General features: G+C 42.0%; 1 protein-coding gene across 1 annotated transcript; it reads right to left on the bottom strand.

The window, feature by feature from the left end:
• Nucleotides 1-7: 7 nt before the first annotated feature.
• Nucleotides 8-27,927, bottom strand: cfap210 (cilia and flagella associated protein 210). Its single transcript, XM_028806332.2, has 9 exons — nt 27,718-27,927; nt 18,430-18,641; nt 15,173-15,346; nt 13,717-13,922; nt 9,386-9,542; nt 6,703-6,842; nt 2,928-3,120; nt 893-1,057; nt 8-594 (listed from the first exon to the last, which is right to left on the bottom strand). The coding sequence occupies exons 1-9, from the start codon at nt 27,776-27,778 to the stop codon at nt 241-243; spliced, it is 1,662 nt and encodes a 553-aa protein (XP_028662165.2). The 5' UTR covers nt 27,779-27,927; the 3' UTR covers nt 8-240.
• Between the last annotated feature and the right edge of the window lie 32 nt (nt 27,928-27,959).

Here is a 27,959-nt window from a genome sequence, read left to right as displayed (position 1 = left end):
GAATGAATCATTTAAGGTACAGACTGAGTTGAGTGTGAACGGCATAATATAACATTGAAACAATGCCAGTTTGTCTGCACTATATCACTCTCTAGGACCCAGAATGAGTCTCATAACTTGCCTGAATGCAGGTTTAGAAAAATATGAATAAGTTTAACATATACAGTACAACTTGTAGCACCTTGAGATACGTATAACTGCCGAAAGGTGCCATATATAAAATAAAGGTCCCCCAGTTAATCACCAAGTGAAGCCCAGTCTTTTTTTAGATTGCTGTATGCTTCCAGTATCATTGAGCAGTTTAATGTCTTGCGTACTGGTGCGATTATAATTTGGGAGCTGGACTCCAACATTGTCTTGGGTTAGGTAACTCGGTCTCAGTCCTCCGACCACTGGGCCAAGGCCACCACCAATGCCGCCTCTGGCTGCTTTACGAAGGGCATACACATTTCTCTCGGCCCTTTTGGAGGCCTCGATCACTTCATTTGCGTACTCTTGGAACTGCTTCTCTTCGGCGATGTTGAGAGCTGCGCTTTGCTTGTCGTACTCCAGCTGTTGTACTCTTTGACGCCGAGATTGTTCCTGCTTTTCTGCCTAAAATTTGTGTGAAAAAGTATGAATTTCCCCTTGGGATTAATAAAGTATCTATCATCTATATATCATCTATCTATCTATTATCTATCTGTATTAATTGTAAAATCTATGAACTCATTACAACACAACTGGGTATTTAGGACTGAAGTACAAATAAAGCTTCAATTTGTTGTAGGCTTATATAACTAAATATTTAGGTATAAGTGTACATTTCATTAAAGCTCTTTCAAATACATAGTTGAAACTGACTTTTTGAGTCAGTATTTTTAAATTAAATGACATTTCTTGAATGGCTTACCATTTGATGGATTAAAACATCCTGAAGGTTTTTGTTTGCCATTTTAACTTTATGCTCCTTTTCCCACTGCTTGGATAAAAATTCTCTGTCTGATTCTTTCTTTGTGTAGAGAGCCTCCAGAGCCTGCAGCTTTTCATGCTTTTTCTTTTCTTCTTTTTCTTTAACCTAAAAACAGAGTTTTAGCAGTTTCAATCGGCCACTTTCTGAGACTACCTTGTACGTTTTAGGATCATCGGGAACAGCAGCCTCCCCAAATAGTATTTGGCAAAAGACAGGAACACACCCAGAATGGGGAAATCCATCCAACAAAGGGCACGCTTCCTGGATGAGTCCAATTCTGACTTGCCTTTGTACACGTTTGTGTTGCATGTGGAAGCAAATCCATGAGGACGTGGAGAATTAAGACTCTTAGGGAAGTGCCAGGCCAGAATTTCAAGCCAGTGTGTTAATGCCCAACATTTGTTTTCAAGTTAGTGAATGGATGAACTTTAATTAAATGTTTTCTTTTCTGTGAGGTTTTTATTTTAAAGTACTGAAATTTAAAGTTTAATACAATGTTTGTGCACGGTTTCTTGAGATTTAAATTAGTCGGTCTCTGTGTTGTGAAAGTCCTGACCTTCCACAGATGGAAAAACAATAGCCTACCAAAGACAAAATAGCCCTCCAAATGGCCTTCATCAGTGAATCCTTCAAATAGCTGGCGCATTTTCTAATACAAAACCCCACAGTTATTAGATCAGTAGTGAGTCCGAGGGAAAACTGTAAAAATGAAGACTAAACAATGTTCCAAAGAAGTCTGATAAAGTAATACAAAAACATAAATTAGGAAAACAGTGCAGTGTTTAGATGTCCCAGTGGGCACTACTGATTCAGTTATCTGGAAGGAGGAAGCTGCAACAAACCTCACAGACGCTGCTTAGAAAAGGTCGCTGCTCAAAACTCCACACAAACGAGGAGGAGGCTTATGAGGGAGAAGCTACAGGGAAAGGCAAACAAAACCCTTTGAAGGACCTGCAGAGTTCAGAGCTGAGACTGGTAAAGGTGCTCCAGTCAGCCATATCAAGAGCTCTGTGTAACACTGGTCTCAATGGGAAGGTGGCACGAAAGAAGCCCTTGCACAAAGAAACCATGTGAAAGCATGTGGAGAGTTTGCCTAAAAATATGAGTTACCCAGTTATGATGTGGGTAAGGTTTTAGTGGTCAGATGAGACATTTTTGGCTAAGGATCAAAAAAATGTGTTGCACAAATGCAGCACTGTCCACACACTTTAAAAATACCATACGTGCATTGAAGTATGGTGGTGATAGCATTATGCCTTGAGGGGCTACTTTTCATCCCCAGGGACTGGACATTGGGTCAAAACAAAAGAAGTAATGGATAGTGAAAAATACTGCATGAGAAACTGAGTATGCCAGGAAAATGAAGTCTGGATGAAAATTAATTTTTCAGCTGGACAAAGCTCCCATACATAAGGTCAAAGTAACCTTGGCGAGGCACAGGAAAAAAAGGTGAATGTCCGACAGTGGCCCAGTTAAAGCCCAGTTCTCAATCGGAGTGGGAATTTCTGGTGCTATTTAAAAAATGCAGTGTCCAAGTGTCGTTGGACTAACCTGAACAACCTGGAAGAATGACCAACAAGTCACTCAGAACAGCATGTAATACTGGAGCTTACTTAGCCCAAAAAACATACAGCCAACGGTGGCTCTAGAAAATATTCAAATGTCGAGATTGTAAACAACACATTTCCTTCTGTTTTCCTTCTTATGATTTTTGTAGCATAATTTCATATTTAAAAATGAGTTTAAAGGCTTTGAAACTGAAGTATCACAGAAGAAAATTTCAGTGTAAGGATGTGTTAGTGAGTAGAATTGGTCAAGAGGCCGAAAGATTTTCGCTAGCCCTTTTGTGTCCCCTTTTCAAGTATTTTGTGTTAACGTGATTTGCTACTAAAGTGTCTGACTTTTTTTTTTGTATTTTTCCTACTAGACAATTGTTTTTTTTTCTTTAAACGTGACTGATAATTTTTAGAAATACCGTTCTGTATCGGTGCGCAGAAATCAGTTTCAGCTCTTCTGTCCTCTTTGCTTCCTTTTCTTTTACTTCCTTTTCAAATTTCTCCTCTTGTTCTGCAACTGCTTTTGCAATTATCTCATCATCGTTGAATTGCTTCTCCTGGATTTGTGCCGCTAAGAGGTCAGTCATTTGATTTCGTTGTTCCTGCTTTTCCCTGCAGACAAACACAAAACATTTGCAGTTTGTGTTTGAGATTTAACATTTATATACAAAACAAAACATGCACATTTCAGATTCAGCATCCTCTAAATGGAGATGAAAATGACATTAGAAAACGGAATACATAGTTTTACGACTCAAATTTTGGTTGAATAAACTGTGCCTTTCAAAAATGAGATTTTTCTAAAATCAAAATGTTATATCAAGCATTTTTAAATCTGCTTGATGCCATCCTGGGTCACCATGGCCTATAATAAGCATTGAGCACAAGATGAGAACCAAACCTGAATGGGGTGCCAGTCTATCACACTGCCCACCCATGGATAAGTTTGGAATCACTTTATCAACCAGCACATCTGTGTTAATGTGGCTTACAGGGAGGGATTGAGGAACTTACACAGACACAGGAAGAGCGTACAAAATACATGGAGTGGCAGCATTATCCCACTGTGCCACCATGTTAATTATTTAAGCTCATTTGTATTTATATTTAATTACGCAATTTAAAATCCCCATTTATCCTATAAACATGAACCTCTTTGAAGATGTTGGAGGAAAGCCTGTGTAGACACAGAACGTCTATGTTCGCAATCTTTAGCATTTTAATTTTCATTTTAGTAAACAAGTTACGTTTGGCCACTTTTGCAAATGATGTCTTGCAGAATTGGAAATTTTGGGGGTGGGGGCATTTCACACGCAACTAGGAATGTGATATGTTAGTATTGGTCTCTCAGGACATTGTGAAGCTAAGAAATCTCATTTTAAATTGTCTGGAGTAGTATGCAAATTTGCTTGATTTGAAATGGTGTTTGATACAAGAGAGAGGAAAAAGGAATGCAATATGGAACAGGAAAAGGCTAAAAGGGCCTGACAAATATAAGACCAGTAACGGCACGAATACACTTGAGCATTTATAGTTTTCATACTCTTTCTCTGTATGTTTAGCATTCATTTGCTCAGAGGTCGATGTGCTTGCTGCTTCCTGAGCAGCTCTTCTCTTCTCCACCCTAACAGCCCATCACTTCTCATCTTTTGTCAGCATCTTTTTGAGTTAAAACTGATTTAAGTGAGTGTTTGTGTTGCAATTACTTAGTATGTTTTCCTTAATTTTTCACTTAAGTCCAATCTGCCTCAAGAATGATTTAAGATATGAAGAGGTAGGGGAAGTGACAGCGAAGGTGGTAGGGATGAGAACAAGGCTGCCCTGCTGGCCGATGCCGTGAGCTGATTCTACAACAAAATACAAATTAAAAAGATGAATAACCTTGAAGGTCAATCATCACTCCAAAAGCGGATAGCAGATGTCACGTAGTATATGTGTGCCAAATTTCAGGTCAATAGGTCAAATGGTTTGCGAAGTACAGGTGATTTAAAATTCCGGACAGACAAACGAACAGCCACGGTAGCGTATTTTATATATATATATATATATATATATATATATATATATATATATATATATATATATATATATATATAAAGTATAAAGAGAGAACAAACTTAAAAGTGCTGGAAAAAATTTATAAAAGACACAAACGAAATAGGTAAAAAGCTAAGTTATAAACCAGTCAGCCACTCTAATTCTGACCCATGATTGTTACTGGCCAAAGTCATTGCTTAATTAACAAATTGTCTTCCCCTTGTTTTATAGTAGCTTTCAGTGTTTTCATAATTACTGTTCGCTTGTTACTCAAGCTGATGCGTTCAAACCTAAAACTCTGTCAGATCGCTGAACCTCACAACTGGGAGGAACAGTACACATTCCATCCTGGCTATAGAACTGGGGATTATTAATTTATTATTCTTGGAGATATGTTAGAGGGGTCATGGGGATCTGCAACCATCAACTTTTACGCATGCTTTGTTGACTTGAAATGTGAATTGTGAAAAGCATTACAAGTAGAGTACATGGGCTTATAGGGCTACTGCTGCTGCAAACCATTTAGGCTCTATACTTGGGGAGAGTTATGCTTGCATATGTAATGTCATTTAGAGATTGTTTAACATGGGCAAAAGTACTTCACCAGGATAAAGGACATCTTGTCTCCTCACCTAAGTAGGATTCTCACAGATGGACTATCCGAGTCCAATTGAGACCCAGACAGTATCCAGCTGGAGGACCTGAGAACTTTAAGTGAAACTGTCCTCATTGCTATCACCAGGTGCTGATCTCCAACATGCACTGGAACAGTTTGTAACTGAGTGTGATGTGGTTAGGAAGAAAAGTAGCAATATGCACTCATGGTCTTCATCCTGAAAAAAAAAATGCTTTGTTCTGTTCAGGTATGGGGTGAATGGCCATCCCAAGTGGAAAATTTAAGAGATTATGTTCATGAGTCAAGGTGAAGATAGATGGTCATGAGCCTGACAAACGAATCACTGCTGCAAAAGTTTTGCAAATGTTGTACTGGACTGTGATCAGTGTCGGTCAAAGTCCACTTGGAGCCCTGGGCCCCGTGGGGTGCATGACTACCCTTGGTGTCCATAGTGGGCAGCCTGTACTATTCAACTAAGACGGTCCAAGGTGGAGCAAACCCCTTCAGTTACATATACAGTACAGTGATGTCTGTGTTAATATATTAGACTTTATGGAAAGCACAAGCCCCATAACTTTACTCATTCTATTTAAGTTGTGGTGCTCCATGCCACACTATGCTGCCCTGGATGGTTGCCCGCGTCACCCTAAAAACCTAAATCCGCCTCTGACTGTGATGCTAAAGTAAGAGCAAAGTTTTCAGGTTAAAATTAAATGGTCAATTTGCATCTCAGTCGTTGACTAAGGCCATGTGGTCTAGGTAGTGAAATGAAATTGAGGGTATAGACAGCTGGCACTAGATTCTTCTGCAAGGTCCTGGGCCTACTCTTCGTAACTAGTTTAGAAGGTTGGAGTATAACCTACCTACAGCTAATCCAAAGGATTGAAATCAGCTAATTGTGGTGGTTTGGGCATTTAGTTAGAAGTCTCCACTGGGCCTCTCCCACAAAAGTGTTTTAAGGCACGGCCCCCAGGGTGTAGATGAAGGTGTAGATACCAAGCATATCAGAGAGATTTTATCTTACAGCACTCAAGAGGCCCCTGTAATTCTTCAGGAGTTAGAAACTGCTGCTAGGGGTTAGTTGCCACCATGAATCTTGCCAGAAAGTGAGTGAGTATCCTTATGGCATCTGCTGTTTAATTGCAGACTTCTTTAAGATAAGACGTTTTGTGGTTTTGTTTAACATGGTGGTGGTTGTAATTAACACATTTAAGCAATTGTGATGAGAACAAGCCACTCATCCCTACAAGCTTCTTATTTACATATATAGTCTAAAATAATATCCAATTGAGATTTGAAGGTCCCTAAAGTCCTGCTGTTCACCACAACACTTGGTAATTCATTCCTTGTGTCTATGGTTCTGTCTGTAAAGAAAAATGTTAAAACATTTGTGCCCAAACTGCCCTCGAGTTTCCAACGGTGTCCCTGTGTTCGTGTTACAGCTGCCTTGTATATATGGTGTCCTTGGTGTGATTTCTGACTCAGTCAGTGTCTACAGTGTATGGGAAAAAACAGAGAAATGTCATAAAGAAAATACAAACCTGAATAGTTCAGCTTCTTTTTCTTTTCTCAATTTTGCCATCTTTTGTTTTGCTTCCGAAAAAAGTTGAATCATTTTTTGTTCTTCATCTTGTTTCTGTTTCTCAATTGCTTTCATAAGCTCCTTGTTTGATATGTGCTCCTGTTGCATTTAAATGTGAAAGTAAGTTTTCGTTTTATTCAATAATATAATGCAGTCATACAACATCATGTTCGTTAACTATGATTTGACAAGTCACCAGCGAGGAATCCCTTAGGGCGATGGTTCTTCCTCTCTTTCTAGGCAGTGGTGAGAAGCAAACCTGGGTCGCTGCTCAGCTAAAGGTGATCTCCATTAGCCATTTGCAGGTCTGGCTCTCTTACCTATGCAATATGGCTTTCCTGTGCCTCGTCTCTCTGTCTCTCACTATTTTAACCTGGCAAAGCTCACCACTGGTTAAACGAGCACGTAGCAGCTGCCCTCTGTATTTTTACTGTATATTTGCAAATTTGCACTACATGTGAATAACAGAGAAATTAGTTTAGCATTTTCTCTGTTGTCTTTATACTTTTTTGTTTATAATAATGAACTGCAACCCTCCTAGGTTTCTGCTTAGAACAAAGTCCTATTCAGCCAGAAAAGGAAAAACATGGTTAGCCGTTTTCTACATTCCATAAAACAATTGGCTGTTTTAATTACTGTACATAATGAATGGCATTTTCTGCATTTCACTAGGAACCTCTGACTGCGTCAGAATGAGCAACCCCTAGCTGATGGGGCTTTTCTCTCACAGACACACAGCACATCCCAAAATAAATAAATGTACAAGTGAAACTGTTTTTCCTTTTTTCAGTGGGGTTATTATTTTTGTACAGTATATATTGACCAGTCAGTCTACCAGTGAAGGAATGATTTTAGCTTGAATAAGAAATTATTACTACTACTGGGCTCTGATGCTTTTACCCAAGGTGACTCCCAACATCTGAAATAGATTTGGTTACATTTTTTTCCAATTGGAGAACAGGCAGGTGAGGAGTTTCACTCATGTCCACCCAATGACTAACAGCTGGATCTGAACCAACAACCTCAAGGTTTGAAATCCAAAGCCCTAACCGCGATGCCAAAGGAATCTTCAATATGCAGTATGTACATTGTCAAAAGGTTTGGGGGTATATTTTTAAATCTGAATATTATTTGCAGGTATTGTTTTGATGCTATTGTATCACCACTGTGTTATATTTTTGGTCCCAGGTTCAGCCATTTTGTTTGGCAGAGGCTACGGCAACCTCAGTCATGTGAGCCACACTACAGGAGTTGTGACATCTTTGCCAAAGGGTATGAAAGATAGCAGCATGGTGCTGTTTGGACCCTTATTTATGTGCTGTATTATTGAAAACGAACCTTTGTCCAAGCTTCTTTTCATTGTTGGGGACTCTTGTTAGCTTGTTACATTGACTTTTGTTCTGGTACTTTGACTAGCATTTCAGATTTGCCTTTCTGGTAATCAAACTCTTCCCTTCATTTTTTGGAGACACCATTACCTTAGACACTTGGCTTTATCTCCTCATCTTTTTGTTTTCTCCTTTTTAAGAACAAGTCTTTGCTCTTCCTAAAGGTTACAACAGAGAAACTGGATTGCTCAGTATATTAATACATTGATTGTAAAGACATGTTTACATTATAATCTAGCTCCAAGCACAACAGCCTGCCAAATTAAATTAATATGCCATCTCCAATCTCTACATGAAGGACTATCACATGTTCATTAATAATAATAATAATTACATTTATATAGTGCTTTTCTTGCTACTCAAAGTGCTTTACACAGACAGTGGAGAACCACTTCCACCAATGTGTAGTATCCGCCTGGATAATCTGACGCCACGCATTAGTTATTAGTTGATGAAGGAATGAGAGAAAGAGACAAACGGAATGATTAGGGGGCAGAATGGGCAGAATCATGATGGGCAATTTTAGCCAGGACATCAGGAATAATGACAGGGATCCTTAATGACCACAGAGAGTGAGGACCTCCATTTTACATCTCATTTGAGGTATGGCACCATATTTACAGCATGGTGTCCCTGTCACTGCACTGGGGCATTGGGATCCACATTCAGACAACAGGGTAAGTGCCCCCTGCTGGCCTCACCAACACCTCTTCCAGCAGCAACCCAAGTTTTTCCTACATGGTCTCCCATCCAAGTAGTGACTGGGCCGAAACAGGCTTAGCGTTGGGTGGATGACAACCTAACATTCTCAAGCTTATTCTGATTCAGAATCATAAGGGGGCTGAAGCCTATTGTGGCATTACAGTGCCCAAGACCATGGTATGGCCCACTCACACACATGGGACCAATTTAGAGGTGCCAGCTGACCATTTCTATATGTGCTTAGTAGTACTAGGGTGTTGTACCATGTTAGCCATTATGAATGTAGTGAAAAGTCAAGCAAAATGACACCTTTTATTGGCTACCAAAAAAGATTATGCAAACTTTCGAGACAACTCAGGCCCCTTCTTCAGGCAAGATGTAATCTGCTTAGGAATGTGAATATTCAACTGGAGTACCTGGAGTCAAAGTCAATGACAGCTGTGCTGATGCTGTCAGCACTAGTGCTTACTTACCCCTGTGCTACCATTTGTATATAGGTGATATGCATGCTGCTAAATATGAAATGTGCTTAATTACATATCAGGTACTCACCTTGTGAGATTCCATTAATTCCTTCTTCTCTTCATCCTTCAGCTGTTTTAATTTGCTTTGTTCCCACTCATATAGCCTTGTCTGCAACTTAATGGCTTCTGCTTCCTTTTGATCTTCTAATGTAGCTTTTTCTTTTGCTTGCTCTTTAGCTTTCATCCTGTGGAAATTGGGTTTCCATTACTGATTATATATTTGTAAGATAAAAATAAATGCCTTCAGTATATTCACTAAGTGTACTATTTAGACCAAAACAATAAACTCCCCGGTCTATGCATATTGACATTCTAAAATGAGCAATGTAACTTCAATTTAAAAATGTGCTTAACTGCAAAAGAGAAGTGAGCATTTAGAACACAGTAAAATACAAAAATGTAAAAAAATAAATTTAATGATGTTAAGCTTACTTGCCCTGGTTCTTGAGGTACTGTAGCATTATTCAATTGCTTACAAATATTTTATAGATTATGACAGTATTAAACTCACTAGATGGCCACAACATTAGTACTGTGTAGGAATCCCTTATGCCACATTCTTCTAGGCATGGATTCAGCAGGCTGCTTGAAACATTTCTTAGACATTCCAGTCCATTCCAACTCACTAGCCTCACCCAGCACCTGCCATATAAGTTTTCTGGGTGTTTTTTTTTTTTTTTTGGCTGCTTATTTATCCTCTTAAACTCTTGTTCCACTTCCTCCTAAAGGCTCTCTGTTGAACTGAGATCTAAGGACCATACAAGTCATCAAAGTAAACTGAAGTCACTATCATCTCTGAGGAACCAGCTTGAGACACGAGTGCTTTGCACATGGTGTATTATGAAGGGATGCACATAGTCCTCAACAATGCTGATGTATGCCTTGGCATTGAAATGACACTAAAATTGCTATTTGGGGGTCTAATGGGTGTCAAGAAAACATTCCTCACACCCCTCAGCTACCACCACAGGTCGGTACTGCTGATACAAGCGAAGTTAGATTTTGTCAGGATCATCAGAGTAACTCGGAGAAACAGCAGGTCATTAACAAGAAAATTGAGAGATGGGTTAAAGTGTAAATGGACAAGGCAGGAATGTTGTCAAAAGTAACCAGAAAGTCAACTAAAACCGATTTTCAAAGCCAATGCACAAATGAAGAGTAACATTAGGAGTAGTTTCCTAAATTAGGAAAAGTGATCAAATGCTTTCACTCCTATTTTAAAGAGTAGGGCCAAATTTGAATCACTCTGAGACTTTTGAGTCGGTCAGGATAGTTTTCTTGCTCAGAGACGCATGATAAATATGGGCTCTGAAAAGGGCCGTTATTGGAGTTTTAGTGGCCTTTTTGCTAACTTAGACTATTCTTCTCTGCTATTAACAAAACTGTCAGTTACTGGATGATTTTCTTGATCTCATTCTCTGTTAACTCTAGAGCTCGTACTGCAAGAAAATTCCTGGAGGGCAGCTGGAATCCCTGACAACAATATTCAGATGACGGTCATAACTACTTAGATTGCAGGTATTGCCCATTGTTGTGTTTGGTTGAATAATCACTAAGCCTTCTTGGCCATGTCTGTCGACACAGGTAATGTATTAAGTTGCAAGCATGTGACTGAATGTTTACAGGAGTGGGCTATTTATGTTAACAAACAGGAGGACCCCACGGAGTGACCAATGAGTGTACAGTGGTGTGAAAAACTATTTGCCCCCTTCCTGATTTCTTATTCTTTTGCATGTTTGTCACACAAAATGTTTCTGATCATCAAACACATTTAACCATTAGTCAAATATAACACAAGTAAACACAAAATGCAGTTTTTAAATGATGGTGTTTATTATTTAGGGAGAAAAAAAATCCAAACCTACATGGCCCTGTGTGAAAAAGTAATTGCCCCCTTGTTAAAAAAAATAACCTAACTGTGGTGTATCAGACCTGAGTTCAATTTCCGTAGCCACCCCCAGGCCTGATTACTGCCACACCTGTTTCTATCAAGAAATCACTTAAATAGGAGCTGCCTGACACAGAGAAGTAGACCAAAAGCACCTCAAAAGCTAGATATCATGCCAAGATCCAAAGAAATTCAGGAACAAATGAGAACAGAAGTAATTGAGATCTATCAGTCTGGTAAAGGTTATAAAGCCATTTCTAAAGCTTTGGGACTCCAGCGAACCACAGTGAGAGCCATTATCCACAAATGGCAAAAACATGGAACAGTGGTGAACCTTCCCAGGAGTGGCCGGCCGACCAAAATTACCCCAAGAGCGCAGAGACGACTCATCCGAGAGGTCACAAAAGACCCCAGGACAACGTCTAAAGAACTGCAGGCCTCACTTGCCTCAATTAAGGTCAGTGTTCACGACTCCACCATAAGAAAGAGACTGGGCAAAAGTGGCCTGCATGGCAGATTTCCAAGACGCAAACCACTGTTAAGCAAAAAGAACATTAGGGCTCGTCTCAATTTTGCTAAGAAACATCTCAATGATTGCCAAGACTTTTGGGGAAAATACCTTGTGGACTGATGAGTCAAAAGTTGAACTTTTTGGAAGGCAAATGTCCCGTCACATCTGGCGTAAAAGGAACACAGCATTTCAGAAAAAGAACATCATACCAACAGTAAAATATGGTGGTGGTAGTGTGATGGTCTGGGGTTGTTTTGCTGCTTCAGGACCTGGAAGGCTTGCTGTGATAGATGGAACCATGAATTCTACTGTCTACCAAAAAATCCTGAAGGAGAATGTCCGGCCATCTGTTCGTCAACTCAAGCTGAAGCGATCTTGGGTGCTGCAACAGGACAATGACCCAAAACACACCAGCAAATCCACCTCTGAATGGCTGAAGAAAAACAAAATGAAGACTTTGGAGTGGCCTAGTCAAAGTCCTGACCTGAATCCAGTTGAGATGCTATGGCATGACCTTAAAAAGGCGGTTCATGCTAGAAAACCCTCAAATAAAGCTGAATTACAATTTTGCAAAGATGAGTGGGCCAAAATTCCTCCAGAGCGCTGTAAAAGACTCATTGCAAGTTATCGCAAACGCTTGATTGCAGTTATTGCTGCTAAGGGTGGCCCAACCAGTTATTAGGTTCAGGGGGCAATTACTTTTTCACACAGGGCCATGTAGGTTTGGATTTTTTTTTCTCCCTAAATAATAAAAACCACCATTTACAAACTGCATTTTGTGTTTACTTGTGTTATATTTGACTAATGGTTAAATGTGTTTGATGATCAGAAACATTTTGTGTGACAAACATGCAAAAGAATAAGAAATCAGGAAGGGGGCAAATAGTTTTTCACACCACTGTATGTGGGACGTTTACTATTAGGTTTATAAAGTGAAATTACAGAAATATTGTTTTTTAAAAAAAAAAAAAGATGCTAGGCAAAGTTTAAAAGTTAATGCATTTATATGTATAGTAATCCCTCGCTATATCGTGCTTCGCCTTTCGCGGCTTCACTCCATTTTATATGTAAGTATATTTAAATATATATCGCGGATTTTTTGCTGGTTCGCGGATTTCTGCGGACAATGGGTCTTTTAATTTCTGGTACATGCTTCCTCAGTTGGTTTGCCCAGTTGATTTCATACAAGGGACGCTATTGGCAGATGGCTGAGAAGCTACCCGGCTTACTTTTCTGTCTCTCTTGCGCTGACTTTCTCTGATCCTGACGTAGGGGGACTGAGCAGGGGGGCTGTTCGCACACCTAGACGATAAGGACGCTCGTCTAAAAATGCTGAAAGATTATCTTCACGTTGCTATCTTTTGTGCAGCTGCTTCCTGAAATGACATGCTGCACGGTGCTTCGCATACTTAAAAGCTCGAAGGGCACGTATTGATTTTTGACTGAAAAACAAACTCTGTCTCTCTCTATCTCTCTCTCTCTCTCTTTCTCTGCTCCTGACGGAGGGGGTGTGAGCTGCCGCCTTCAACAGCTTTGTGCTGCAGTGCTTCGCATACTTAAAAGCAAACAGCCCTATTGATTTGTTTGCTTTCCTCTGTCTTTCTGACAGACTCTGCTCCTGACGCGCACTCCTTTGAAGAGGAAAATATGTTTGCATTCTTTTAATTGTGACACGGAACTGTCATCTCTGTCTTGTCATGGAGCACAGTTAAAACTTTTGAAAAAGAGACAAATGTTTGTTTGCAGTGTTTGAATAATGTTCCTGTCTCTCTACAACCTCCTGTGTTTCTGCGCAAATCTGTGACCCAAGCATGACAATATAAAAATAACTATATAAACATATGGTTTCTACTTCGCGGATTTTCTTATTTCGCGGGTGGCTCTGGAACGCAACCCCCGCGATGGAGGAGGGATTACTGTATAGCCAAATTATGAAGTACAAACATTATCAAGTACATACTGTTCCATCTGTTCTTCAGAAGTAGCCTTTTGATCAAGGAAGCGTTTGAGTGCCTTCTGCTGATCTTCATATATCGCTTCCTCACGTTCTCGTTGCATCCGACCCAGAACATCACTATCTATATTTTTCATGGCATTTAGTTTCTTCTGTTTCAGCTCAACCTGAGCATCTCTTTCCTTGATAACTTCAGAAAGCAAAAGGGCACTCTGAAAAAGTTTTGTTCAAAATCACTTTTTAAAATTATACATTTTCAAAACAGAATTTAAAAGACAAATCAGCAATTGTAAAATATTGTAATCAGAAAAGGGTTGTAACAGCCTGTCTCCTGGGATCTCCACCATGCTCCTGAGACCTTCTTGCCACAGCACATGTGGAGCCATCCTGGAGGAGCTGGGCTATCTGTGCAACCTGAATGGGCTGAAGGTACCACCTCATGCTACCAGTAGTGAGAAGGACACTAGCAAAACGTAAAACTAGAAAAGAATCAGACAGGAACGATAAGGAGAGAGCAATTGTCTGTGGCCACCACCTGCAAAACCATTCCATTTTTGGGGGGTGTCTTTCTGTTGTCTCCCCAGAGTATGGGTACCTGTTGTCACTTTCATTTGCACCAAGGCTCGTGAAGTTGATTCACAATCACCTATGCTTCCTAACTGGATGGATGAATGGATGGATAGATAGATAGATAGATACTTTATTAATCCCAAGGGGAAATTCACAATTGATATTGATTGATATGTTGTGGCAGAGATAACGGCAGCCCGACTTTTCTCAAGAAGGCACAAGGAGTCTCAGGAAGGCAGCAATTATCAGGCTTTTATTTCATGATGCATACACAGACTCCAGTCAAGTGAAATAAGCAACCAAGGATGGGCAAATCATACTTTTATTACAATTCTTATCTCCTTTGATAGGGAGTCAGATGACAGAGACATTCCATTCCCTGCTATCCTGCCTCCAACTGGTTCCACCAATATTTCCTACCTGTCACTGGGTGTAGCATCTTTCCCATACATCACATATGCTTGACAGGGCCTAATCTTACCTAGTATTGCTCCAGGTGTCCCCAACAGTATTTACAATCTCACGTTCATATCTCTTACCTGGAGGAGTGGAATTTACCCTCCTCATCCTTCGCTGCACACTTGACCTTCAGTCTATAATATATTGGTGGTTTGTAGCTTATTCAGATACACAACAAATAACTATGCCTTTCTACTTTCTTACAGTGCTCGTGCTTAATAAAATATAATACTACTTTTATGTGTTCATAATTCATTTTGAATACATATTAATCAACAGTAAGATAAATATATCCCTCTATAATATTTATACACCTTGCCATACCTCACAATATTATATTATCAAATAAATGTGCTTGGCACACAAATATGGATCACAATATATGAAATGAGAAGATTATGTAAAAGAATGTGAAAAAAATGAGGATGCATACGTGGAATCCTTTGACTCGGTCGGTCTGGAAGTACTGGAGTTTTTTTGCTTGTTCAATGGCTTCTTTCCTGTTGGCAGCCTTAAGCTGAGCTTCCTCTAAATCTATTTTCCTTCTCTCTTCCTCTTCCTGCTCTTCCCATATTCTTTTTTCTTCAAGTTTCTTTTGTCTTTGACCCTGAGTTCATAAAGGTATTACTATTACAGATGGTTTTATTACATTTTAAATACAAAGAATGCTTCATCATATCCTTTCTTCATACATGATACTACACTATGACCAAAACCAGTCCCAGCACCACTGGGCACCAGGACAGGACCCATCCATTCGCAACCACACAGCTTATTTTACGTAAATTATATATGTTGTCTGATGTGGGAGGAAGACACACGAGGAGAATATGCAAAATGAACATGGACAAAATCCAGAACAATGGATGCATGCAGTAGCAGTGCTAACCACTGTGCCACCTTCTTAAGACACATGTAGTTATGTTCCATTAATAGATTCATTATGAATACTTTAGTTTTAACTTTCCTTTTAGCATGTGTGTCTTGATAATCAATGACTTAGACTAGCAGCACTTTTTTTTTTTAGTGTGATAATTTTAATTTACATCTTCCTTTATAATATTAGGAACCTGCTGTGCAAAAAATCCAGAGTGGGCTCGTCATTTTGAGGGTGGTGGTTTTTTTTTTTTGAGACAAACTGCACTGGATGTTTTACTATTCCAGAGTGGCACATGTACTATGTATATTGTGGGTGACACCTGATCATGAAGACCAAATGAAATGTATGGCCAGCCCTGAACTTGTTGGAGATTGCTGCAGGAAAAAAAAATGATGGCAAAGTTACTGACAATCATGACTCTTTTTACTTTCAGTTGCTCCTGATAGGGTTGCCACAGCGGATCATCATCTTCCATATTGCCCTGTCCTCTTCATCTTGCTCTGTCAGACCCATCACCCTCATGTCTTCTCTCACCACATCCATCAACCTTCTCTTAAGCCTTTTCCTTTTGCCTGGGAGCTCTATCTTTAACATACTTTTCCAAATATACTCAGCATCTCTCCTCTGCACATGTCCAAACCAACGCAATCTCGCCTCTCTGACTTTTGTCTCCCAATCGTCCAACTTGAGCTGATCCTCTAATGTACTCATTTCTAATCCCATTCATCCTTGTCGCACCAATTCAAATCTTAGCATCTTTAACTCTGCTACCTCCAGCTCTGTCTCCTGCTTTCTGGTCAATGCCACCGTCTCCAACCCATATAACATAGCTGGTTTCACTACCGTCCTGTAGACCTTCCCTTTCACTCTTGGTGATACCTGTCTGTCAAAAATCACTCCTGACACACTTCTCCACCCTGTCTGCATTCTTTCTCACCTCTCTTCCACAATCCCCATTACTCTGTACTGTTGACCCCAAGTATTTAAACTCCTCCACCTTTGCCAACTCTACTCCCTGCATCCTCACCATTCCACTGACCTCCCTCTCATTCACACACATGTATTCTGTTTTGTTCCTACTGACCTTCATTCCTCTCCTCTCTAGAGCATATCTCCACCTCTCCAGGGTCTCCTCAACCTGCTCCCTACTATCCCTACATATCACAATGTAGTCAGCAAACATCATAGGCCACGGGGACTCCTGTCTAATCTCATCTGTCAGCCTGTCCATCACCATTGCAAATATGAAAGGGCTCCGAGCCGATCCCCGATGTAATCCCAGCTCCACCTTGAATGCATCCGTCACTTCTACCGCAAACCTCACCACTGTCACACTTCCCTCGTACATATCCTATACAACTCTTACATACTTCTCTGCCACTCCCAACTTCCTCATACAATACCACAGCTCCTCTCGAGGCATCCTGTCACGTGCTCCTACAGCTCCACAAAGGCGCAATGCAACTCCTTCTGGGCTTCCAACTGACAATTGTGACTAATTCTACTTATTTTCTTCTTTAGCAACTTTAATCATCTGCTCACTGCACAATTGAGTGCCAAGGAATTCTATTAGGGTTCTTTTTTGACCACAGCTAAGAAACTGTATCTCCTAACAAAATGCCCCTCTTTACCTCTTCAGTTATGATGATCACATTGGCCACCGGGACAATGCTTCTTTAGCTACACTAAGCTTTAAATGTACACTGGGTATACTGTGAGTACAACTGCTGGTCATGTAGTTTGTACCAGTTTATACAAACACATGGTGTTCTGTGTTGCTGCCAGAGCAAAAGTACTGTATATCTCCCCAGGGATCCATAGTGTTCTCTCTATCTGAGCTATCTATCTAATCGCCTTTTTTTCTCTGGCTATTGCAGAATGAGCTTTTAATTAGTCGGCAGAATTTATGCTGTAAATGTCCCCAAAATCAATGATGTTTGGCCCAGAACTGAATTAGTTTGAGAATATTATGGTAATGTGTGTTCACTGCTTTGTAGAAGTGCTGAATAAAATCGTCGTAGCATTCATTCACTGAATGAAGGCTTGGGACACTGGACGTCAAACAGCCATCCCATCCAGGTTTCACTTTCTCACAGACCTTAACTGAATTATGAGAATTCATAAGCTAATTTATTATTAATGAAGCATTTAGCCCAGTTGAGGCTGATGATAGGCTAGAACCAAATATAGACGGGTGTCAGTCCAATGCAGAATACATTCACGCAAACACTTTGGACCATAAAGCACTGCTTTATTGTTGACAATCAACCTAACACTTCTCTGGAACATGGGAGGAAAAAAAGGGCCATCTAAGGATATCCTAGATATACATAGACCAGAATTTGTCTTGCTTTGCAACACAGAAAAAAAACTGAATTATTTTTAACCAAAATGTGGGACACCAACAATTAGATAGAAGCATAACATTTATTCCGTTTTTAAATCTATAATATTTATCACTGGGTAATACAAGGGTAAATACAAATAAACTTTAAATAAGTAATATGGTGGCACAGTGGGGTAATGCTGCCACCCCATGGATTTTGTCTGTGTGGAGCCTGTATGTTCTCCCTGTGTCTTTGTAGTTTTTCTTCCAGGTACACGACATCACCACTGATGTGCAGGTTATGTTGATGAGTAATTCTAAACTGACCCTTGGGTGGGCCCTGCAAATAACTGATATCCCGACGTTCAGTGCTGTTTCCTGACTTGTGTTCAAATTTTGTCAGGATAGGCTCTGGTCCCCTGTGACTGTGAATCCCATTAAATGGCATGTTAAATATATGGCAAATAGAAAATAAAACACTTACAGCAATGGTATTTGACCAGTTTTTAACAACTTCCTTAGAACGTTCATGCAGACTTTCCTTTTCACGCCGTACTTGTTGTAACCATTCAGCCTCACTGTTAACCTTGTTGATGTTCTCCTGAATCCTTTGCCATTCAGCTTTTGGCAAAATGGTGACCTGTTGAAGATCATGAAAGTCAACAGGCACATGTTGCTGGGTCAACATTTGTGTTGCTGAAAAAGGAAATGTGGAAAGGTGTTTCAAATACATGTTCAGAATAGTTTTTTTTTTAACATAATAGTTATTAAAAGATACAGCATAAAAAGCAAGTGTTATACTGGTCATTAATTATTCTACTAATGGACACAACAAGAAGAAATTCAGAAAAATGTACACAGTTCAATTAAGCTTCATGCACTGCTCAGATTCTTATATTTAGTCTTTGGATGCTGAAAAAACACTGCATTACTCATGAGGCATTGACGCTTTTTAGTCCAACTTTTAATTTGTGTCATTTCAAATGACATTATACATAATGCTTTTCTCTTATCCAAAGTAAGTAGCTTCACACTTGGCAGCTCCATCCAGTCCTACTGTAGAACTTTATGGTAAAATGTGGGACTTGCATTGTTTCATCGCTGTCGCAGAAGTGCCACAGGCCAGCTGCTGTCTTTAAATTTTGGTTCAGATTTGATCTGAACTTTAGCAAGGGCTCTTTACAGGTGCTGGTCATAAAATTAGAATATCATGACAAAGTTGATTTATTTCAGTAATTCCATTCAAAAAGTGAAACTTGTATATTAGATTCATTCATTACACACAGACTGATGTATTTCAAATGTTTATTTCTTTTAATGTTGATGATTATAACTATGGCGAGCGCCTGGTGGATGGCGAGCGCCTGGTGGCCGGGCCTGCACCCATGGGGCTCGGCCGGGCACAGCCCGAAGAGGCAACGTGGGTCCCCCTTCCCATGGGCTCACCACCTATGGGAGGGGCCAAGGAGGTCGGGTGCAGTGTGAGTTGGGTGGTGGCCGAAGGCGGGGACCTTGGCGGTCCGATCCTCGGCTACAGAAACTGGCTCTTGGGACATGGAATGTCACCTCTCTGAAGGGGAAGGAGCCTGAGCTAGTGCGCGAAGTTGAGAGGTTCCGGCTAGATATAGTCGGACTCACCTCGACGCACAGCTTGGACTCTGGAACCAATCTCCTTGAGAGGGGCTGGACTCTCTACCACTCTGGAGTTGCCCCCGGTGAGAGGCGCCGAGCAGGTGTGGGTATACTTATTGCCCCCCAACTTGGAGCCTGTACATTGGGGTTTACCCCGGTGGACGAGAGGGTAGCCTCCCTTCGCCTTCGGGTGGGGGGACGGGTCCTAACTGTTGTTTGTGCGTATGCACCGAACAGCAGTTCGGAGTACCCACCCTTTTTGGAGTCCCTGGAGGGGGTGCTAGAGGGCATACCTTCTGGGGACTCCCTCGTTCTGCTGGGAGACTTCAATGCTCACGTGGGCAATGACAGTGAGACCTGGAAGGGCGTGATTGGGAGGAATGGCCCCCCTGATCTGAACCCGAGCGGTGTTTTGTTATTGGACTTCTGTGCTCGTCACGGATTGTCCATAACGAACACCATGTTCAAGCATAGGGGTGTTCATATGTGCACTTGGCACCAGGACACCCTAGGCCTCAGTTCGATGATCGACTTTGTGGTCGTGTCGTCGGACTTGCGGCCACATGTCTTGGACACTCGGGTGAAGAGAGGGGCGGAGCTGTCAACTGATCACCACCTGGTGGTGAGTTGGCTTCGATGGTGGGGGAGGATGCCGGTCAGGCGTGGTAGGCCCAAATGTGTTGTGAGGGTCTGCTGGGAACGTCTGGCAGAGCCCCCTGTCAGAAGTAGCTTCAACTCCCACCTCCGGCAGAACTTCGACCACATCCCGAGGGAGGTGGGGGACATTGAGTCCGAATGGGCCATGTTCCGTGCCTCTATTGTTGAGGCAGCTGACCGGAGCTGTGGCCATAAGGTGGTCGGTGCCTGTCGTGGCGGCAATCCCCGAACCCACTGGTGGACACCGGCGGTGAAGGATGCCGTCAAGCTGAAGAAGGAGTCCTACAGGACCCTTTTGTCCTGTGGGACCCCGGAGGCAGCTGATAGGTACTGGCAGGCCAAGCGGAATGCGGCTTTGGTGGTTGCTGAGGCAAAAACTCGGGCGTGGGAGGAGTTTGGGGAGGCCATGGAGAATGACTTTCGGACGGCTTCGAGGAGATTCTGGTCCACCATCCGGCGTCTCAGGAAGGGGAAGCAGTGCAGTGTCAACACTGTATATGGTGGGGATGGTGCGCTGCTGACCTCGACTCGGGACGTTGTGGGTCGGTGGGGAGAATACTTCGAAGACCTCCTCAATCCCATTAACATGCCTTCCAATGAGGAAGCAGAGCCTGGGGACTCAGAGGTGGGCTCCCCCATCTCTGGGACTGAGGTCACCGAGGTGGTCAAAAAACTCCTTGGTGGCAGGGCCCCGGGGGTGGATGAGATACGCCCGGAGTTCCTCAAGGCTCTGGATGTTGTAGGACTGTCTTGGCTGACACGCCTCTGCAACATCGCATGGACATCAGGGACAGTGCCTCTGGATTGGCAGACCGGGGTGGTGGTCCCCCTCTTTAAGAAGGGGGATCGGAGGGTGTGTTCCAACTACAGAGGGATCACACTCCTCAGCCTCCCTGGAAAAGTCTATTCAGGGGTCCTGGAGAGGAGGGTCCGTCGGATAGTCGAGCCTCGGATTCAGGAGGAACAGTGTGGTTTTCGTCCTGGTCGCGGAACAGTGGACCAGCTCTATACCCTTAGCAGGGTCCTGGAGGGTGCATGGGAGTTTGCCCAACCAGTCTACATGTGTTTTGTGGACTTAGAAAAGGCATTCGACCGTGTCCCTCGGGGAATCCTGTGGGGGGTACTCCGAGAGTATGGGGTACCGGCCCCCCTGATAAGGGCTGTTCAGTCCCTGTACGATCGGTGCCAGAGCTTGGTCCGCATTGCCGGCAGTAAGTCGAACCCGTTTCCAGTGAGAGTTGGACTCCGCCAGGGCTGCCCTTTGTCACCGATTCTGTTCATAACTTTTATGGACAGAATTTCTAGGCGCAGCCAGGGTGTTGAGGGGGTCCGGTTTGGTGGGCTCAGGATTGGGTCACTGCTTTTTGCAGATGATGTTGTCCTGTTTGCTTCATCAGGCCGTGATCTTCAGCTCTCTCTGGATCGGTTCGCAGCCGAGTGTGAAGCGGCTGGGATGAGAATCAGCACCTCCAAATCCGAGACCATGGTCCTCAGCCGGAAAAGGGTGGAGTGCCCTCTCAGGGTTGGTAGCGAGATCCTGCCCCAAGTGGAGGAGTTCAAGTATCTCGGGGTCTTGTTCACGAGTGAGGGAAGAATGGAGCGTGAGATCGACAGGCGGATCGGTGCAGCATCCGAAGTAATGCGGGCATTGCATCGGTCTGTCGTGGTGAAAAAGGAGCTGAGCCGCAAGGCGAAGCTCTCAATTTACCAGTCGATCTATGTTCCTACCCTCACCTATGGTCATGAGCTATGGGTAGTGACCGAAAGAACGAGATCGCGAATACAAGCGGCTGAAATGAGTTTCCTCCGCAGGGTGTCTGGGCTTTCCCTTAAAGATAGGGTGAGAAGCTCAGTCATCCGGGAGGGGCTCAGAGTAGAGCCGCTGCTCCTCCGCATCGAGAGGAGTCAGATGAGGTGGCTCGGGCATCTGATCAGGACGCCTCCCTGGTGAGGTGTTCCGGGCACGTCCAACCGGGAGGAGACCCCGGGGAAGACCCAGGACACGCTGGAGGGACTATGTCTCTCGACTGGCCTGGGAACGCCTTGGGATTCTCCCGGAAGAGCTAGAAGAAGTGGCCGGGGAGAGGGAAGTCTGGGCATCTCTGCTCAAGCTGCTGCCCCCACGACCCGACCTCGGATAAGCGGGAGACAATGGATGGATGGATGGATGGATTATAACTGACAACTAATGAAAGTCCCAAATTCAGTATCTTGGAAAATTAGAGTATTGTGAAAAGGTTCAATATTGAAGACACCTGGTGCCACACTCTAATCAGCTAATTAACTCCAAACACCTGCAACAGCCTTTAAATGGTCTCTCAGTCTAGTTCTGTAGGCTACACAATCATGGGGAAGACTGCTGACTTGACAGTTGTCCAAAAGACGACCATTGACACCTTGCACAAGGAGGGCAAGACACAAAAGGTCATTGCTAAAGAGGCTGGCTGTTCACAGAGCTCTGTGTCCAAGCACATTAATAGAGAGACGAAGGGAAGGACAAGATGTGGTAGAAAAAAGTGGACAAGCAATAGGGATAACCGCACCCTGGAGAGGATTGTGAAACAAAACCCATTCAAAAATGTGGGGGAGATTCACAAAGAGCGGACTGCAGCTGGAGTCAGTGCTTCAAGAACCACCACGCACAGACGTATGCAAGACATGGGTTCCAGCTGTCGCATTCCTTGTGTCAAGCCACTCTTGAACAAGAGACAGCGTCAGAAGCGTCTCGCCTGGGCTAAAGACAAAAAGGACTGGACTGCTGCTGAGTGGTCCAAAGTTATGTTCTCTGATTAAAGTAAATTTTGTATTTCCTTTGGAAATCAAGGTCCCAGAGTCTGGAGGAAGAGAGGAGAGGCACAGAATCCACGTTGCGTGAGGTCCGGTGTAAAGTTTCCACAGTCAGTGATGGTTTGGGGTGCCATGTCATCTGCTGGTGTTGGTCCATTGTGTTTTCTGAAGTCCAAGGTCAACGCAGCCGTCTACCAGGAAGTTTTAGAGCACTTCATGCTTCCTGCTGCTGACGAACTTTATGGAGATGCAGATTTCATTTTCCAACAGGACCTGGCACCTGGACACAGTGCCAAAGCTACTAGTACCTGGTTTAAGGACCATGGTATCCCTGCTCTTGATTGGCCAGCAAACTCGCCTGACCTTAACCCCATAGAAAATCTATGGGGTATTGTGAAGAGGAAGATGCAATACGCCAGACCCAACAATTCAGAAGAGCTGAAGGCCACTATCAGAGCAACATGGGCTCTCATAACACCTGAGCAGTGCCACAGACTGATCGACTCCATGCTACGCTGCATTGCTGCAGTAATCCAGGCCAAAGGAGCCCCAACTAAATATTGAGTGCTGTATATGCTCATACTTTTCATGTTCATACCTTTCAGTTCGCCAACATTTCTAAAAATCCTTTTTTTGCATTGTTCTTAATTGATATTCTAATTTTCCGAGATACTGAATTTGGGACTTTCATTAGTTGTCAGTTATAATCATCAACATTAAAAGAAATAAACATTTGAAATACGTCAGTCTGTGTGTAATGAATGAATCTAATAATCAAGTTTCACTTTTTGAATGGAATTACTGAAATAAATCAACTTTGTCATGATATTCTAATTTTGAGACCAGCACCTGTATTTCCAGTTTGCTATTATAGTTCAGTTTTTACTTGCGTGTAAAGTGAAGCTTTTTAATTCAGTTGTGTATTCAGGGGAGGTATGTGGGCACAGTTCTAATGCTACACCATCAGAGAGGAGAGCTTAATAATAAGGATTAATGAATGAATTAATTACATTTATGCAGCACTTTTCTAACCTACTCTGCACTTGGAGAGCCGTGGCTTTCCTGGCAAGGTTGATGGTCTTAAAGAAATCAAGTCCCATTTTAAAGATTGTTTTTAAATTGAGTTGTGTGTTTTTTAAATAAATATAACCATAAATTTTCTGCAGTTGTTGCACAGAGTTAGTACTAGAAAGTTAGAGATTAGAGCTGCAATTCTCAACGTGTGCGGTACACAAAGAAACAAACAAATAAATTGGGATTGGGTGGGGGCAGTGAACCTTACAGCATCCAAACCAGAGTCTTCAAGGTCAACTTTGATTCACTCCCACCAGTCTGTCAAATGGTACTCTAGATGCGAGACTACACTAAGGTCTCCTCATCCATATCCAAACCCCAAGCCATTTTGAAGTCTCCCACTGTTCTCATGGGGTTCAAGATAATGGCTCCATAATGCTTCCCACCTCATTAAGCCAATTGATGCAAATATCAAGACTGCTTGGGAACCATGTGCCAAGACATACAGATTTTCCTGACAAAGAGTGTCTTAAGAGGATGGTGAGATGGCATGTCAAGAAAAATGGTTGAGAAACCCTGATCTGGAGCTACAGTATGTGGTGACATTTCATCACATATGAACCTATATGCATTAATAGTCTGTTATAGTTGAAAATTCACTTTAATAAGTCTACTGTTATCTGAAATCATGATGGTTAACTACTGTTAGAAGTAACTAAGACTTCACAGCATTGGGTTAATATGTTAGTTGTAATAACCAGATGCTGTAACTTTTTAGGGGCTTTGGTTTAAAGAAGTTTGGAAACCCTGGCACTGATCCTTTTTCCAGAGCACTAAGTAGCCACCAACCACCAGTTCCAACCTCAACACACATTTCTCTTTGCATATTAACTATTTACACTAAGAACAGACTTGTGGGAGAGATTGTAGGATAAGAACAGGCATGCCAGCCAGGGAGGAGTACAGTTTATTGCCAGTAAAGGAGGCTGGAGCAGAATGATGGATGGATTGGCCGACTGGATGGAAAGATAATTTTGTGCCCAGCTGGTATAAAATAATGGATGAACCAGTGGAAGCCAGAACTTGGGAGTAGTTTCATCTCCTATATGGCAGGGGGCTAGTGGTCCACATGTGGAAACCCAGTCAGGACACCTGCTGTGGTGCTTTGGAGTTGGAGTCCAGAACTGCAGTCCTGTCAAGGGCCCTGGGTGTCGATAGAGGGTGCTATCGAGGGAAGATCTCCCTACTATATTTATGGTCTGGAAGTGCTTTCAGGAAGACACAGCAGAGCACCAGACACACTCCCAGGTCTGGCTTAAAAGGGGGCCCACTACCTCATATCAGTGAGTCAGAGTCAGGAGGCAGTGAGCAACACTCAACGGGAAGGTAGAGAGGAGGAAGAATTAATTTGCTGTTTATAATTGTGGCTTATTATTGGAGAGAGGTTTGTGAAAAGGAACTTGTCAATAAATATTCTTTCATTTATCACATCAACATGTGGTGTATTGCTGTGTCTGTGGTTTGGGGCTCTCTGGTGCCCCATTGTGGTCACAATATATTTAGGGTAAGCAGGAACACCAAACAGTGCTGGGTGTGTGCACTGCCATTGGAGAGGGAGAGGTGTGCATCATTACCAAACACTGCCGAAGAAAATGAGATCCTATACTGCAATTCTGCGGCACAACTTGTGCAATACCAGGTGTGTCTGATGGAATGTAATTACCTACAGGTATTTAATTATGAAATGAAAGTGAAAATTTAAATAATATAATTCAGCAGGTGCTTGCTTATGTTAAGTGTTTAATCCAAGACATTTGTGTTGGCACTTGGAAGTGTGCATAATGCAGGACTATTCATCGCATGATATTTATGCAGATGTGTAGAACAGTTTCAAGAACCTTAAATGTAGTTCTATTTTTTAAAAGTGGCATTACACATTATGGAAAGCAACAAGTATAATGATGATATGCTGTCCCATAACACTAGATTTATGTGTAAATGCCTTATTTTTCCTGTTAACTTTTCCTAAAAAGGATGCAAGAAATGTTTTATCAATAACTAAGGTGTACAACCAACAACTATCTTTTCTACCACCTACATCAACAAGTATTTCTAAATGTTAAATCAAACCACCTACATCAACAAGTATTTCTAAATGTTAAATCAACTGTTTCAATGCAAACCCCGTTGCTATGTGGTATCCTAATGGGCCTATACAAATCCAACATGGTTAAGAAAGAGTTAAACACATTTTACCCACCTAAATAGCTGACAACACGCATAGGAAGTTTAAGTATTCCTACTATTGGCACGCTTTGTCTAACATAGGCCGTGCCACATCTGAATATCAGCATAAGATATTGGCATTGCCACATCAACTCTTGAATCATCATTACTTCAGTAATAACAAGATATGAGCTGACACCAAGTTTACTGCAAATTTGTCATTCTGTGTGCATTGATAGCCACATCTAATATGGTTTATTATATCCTGTCTTTAGGCTGCCTGCTTTGTAAAGATACATCACTTTTCACTTAGGCTACAGACTTAGAAAATAAATGATTAACTTACAAAACGTGCTAAAACTAAAATGGCCATTCCTCACATGTCGACTCCTACCCCAAAGAATTAAAATCTGCTCACATTCAACACAGTGAAATCTGTTCTTTTTCTAATAGTTAACAAGATATCCTCACCATCATTTTCTTATTTAGTTCAAGTTCCAAAGGAGCTTGGGCCTATCCTGAGAGCATTGGCTGCAAGACATCAACTAGTGTTTGTCAGGCCATGCCATTCCATTACTAGCCAGTGGGTGGGATCATGCACAAATCTACATGAACAAGCCCGTACAAAGAACAGACTACGTCTCATAGTAACCATAAGGATGGATCTTCTCACCAACAATTCTTGAGCCACCCAGTCATTCTCAAATTCACCTGATCCAATTTATGGTCATGAGGCAAACTGGAGCTTATCCTTACAGCATCACGTACAAAGTTGCAACAAGCTGGTTGGTGTAGTATCATTAGCTTGGGGTCTCACAAGTATAAAACCAGGACTGGGCTAACTAAGCTAACTCTTAAAAATAAAGGTGCCAAAGTGATTCTTCAGACCAATACATCAGGGGAACCATTTTTGGTTGCCAAAAGAACCGGAAGAACTTTTATTTATTTTGATCCATAATAGGCCCCATAAATTGTCATGAAAAGGTGATAACAGATTTGCGATATATAAATTCCTTCATGATCTTAAAATGACTGCATACAATCGCACAGATTCAGTTCAGGTAATCTTGATCTGTTGTATCTTGCCAGATAGCCTACTACATATAAATGATTTCTGGTTTTTTTTTTTCTACATTTTAAGCCCAAAGAACCAACTCTGTTAAACAAAACTTAACAGAATGAAAAATTTCTTTGTTAAGCAGTGACTCTACGAGGAACCATACATCCCAGTAAAACACCGGAGTGTAGGTGCACACTAGATACCACTACTCATTCGTATAGGACAATTCTAAGTTAAAATGCAATCTTCTGTAATTTTGAGAGAAAAAGTAAGCACCAGGGGAAAACAGATGATAAAGAGAAGTCTTGTGAATTCGAACTATCTCATCGACCCGTGAGATAGTTCTGTCCACATACAAGTAATTAGTGTAGAAAACGCCGCCACGCTTAAACTTACGTGTGCTTTCTCTACTTCTCCCCTTTCGTCTTCCGTACTGCACAACTTCGACAGCTGCCATTTATTCAGAGCCTCCCCTTTTTAAATATATACAACAAGAGGTACTTTATTTTTTCATTTTACGAAGAAAGGTAACAACTAGTGACAAACTTCCCGCGACCTCCTTTAGTCAACTTCGGAGTTGCGTCCTCGGTCGCTTAGGAACCGCGGGAAAACTGCAACCTAGCAACATACAGTCACGC

Source organism: Erpetoichthys calabaricus, chromosome 8, assembly GCF_900747795.2.
Source record: "Erpetoichthys calabaricus chromosome 8, fErpCal1.3, whole genome shotgun sequence".
Classification (NCBI taxonomy): domain Eukaryota; kingdom Metazoa; phylum Chordata; class Cladistia; order Polypteriformes; family Polypteridae; genus Erpetoichthys; species Erpetoichthys calabaricus.
The sequence above is the reverse complement of the archived record's forward strand: the minus strand, read 5'-3'. Positions and strand labels throughout refer to the sequence as shown.

What these genes read in the sequence shown, in the direction of transcription:
- cfap210 (XM_028806332.2), bottom strand. Translation starts at nt 27,778, where the DNA reads ATGGCAGCTGTCGAAGTTGTGCAGTACGGAAGACGAAAGGGGAGAAGT. An exon ending in AATTAATGGAATCTCACAAG is followed by an intron (nt 6,843 to 9,385) that starts GTGAGTACCTGA and finishes TAAATGCAACAG; the next exon opens with GAGCACATATCAAACAAGGA. An exon ending in ATGTTTTAATCCATCAAATG is followed by an intron (nt 595 to 892) that starts GTAAGCCATTCA and finishes CACAAATTTTAG; the next exon opens with GCAGAAAAGCAGGAACAATC.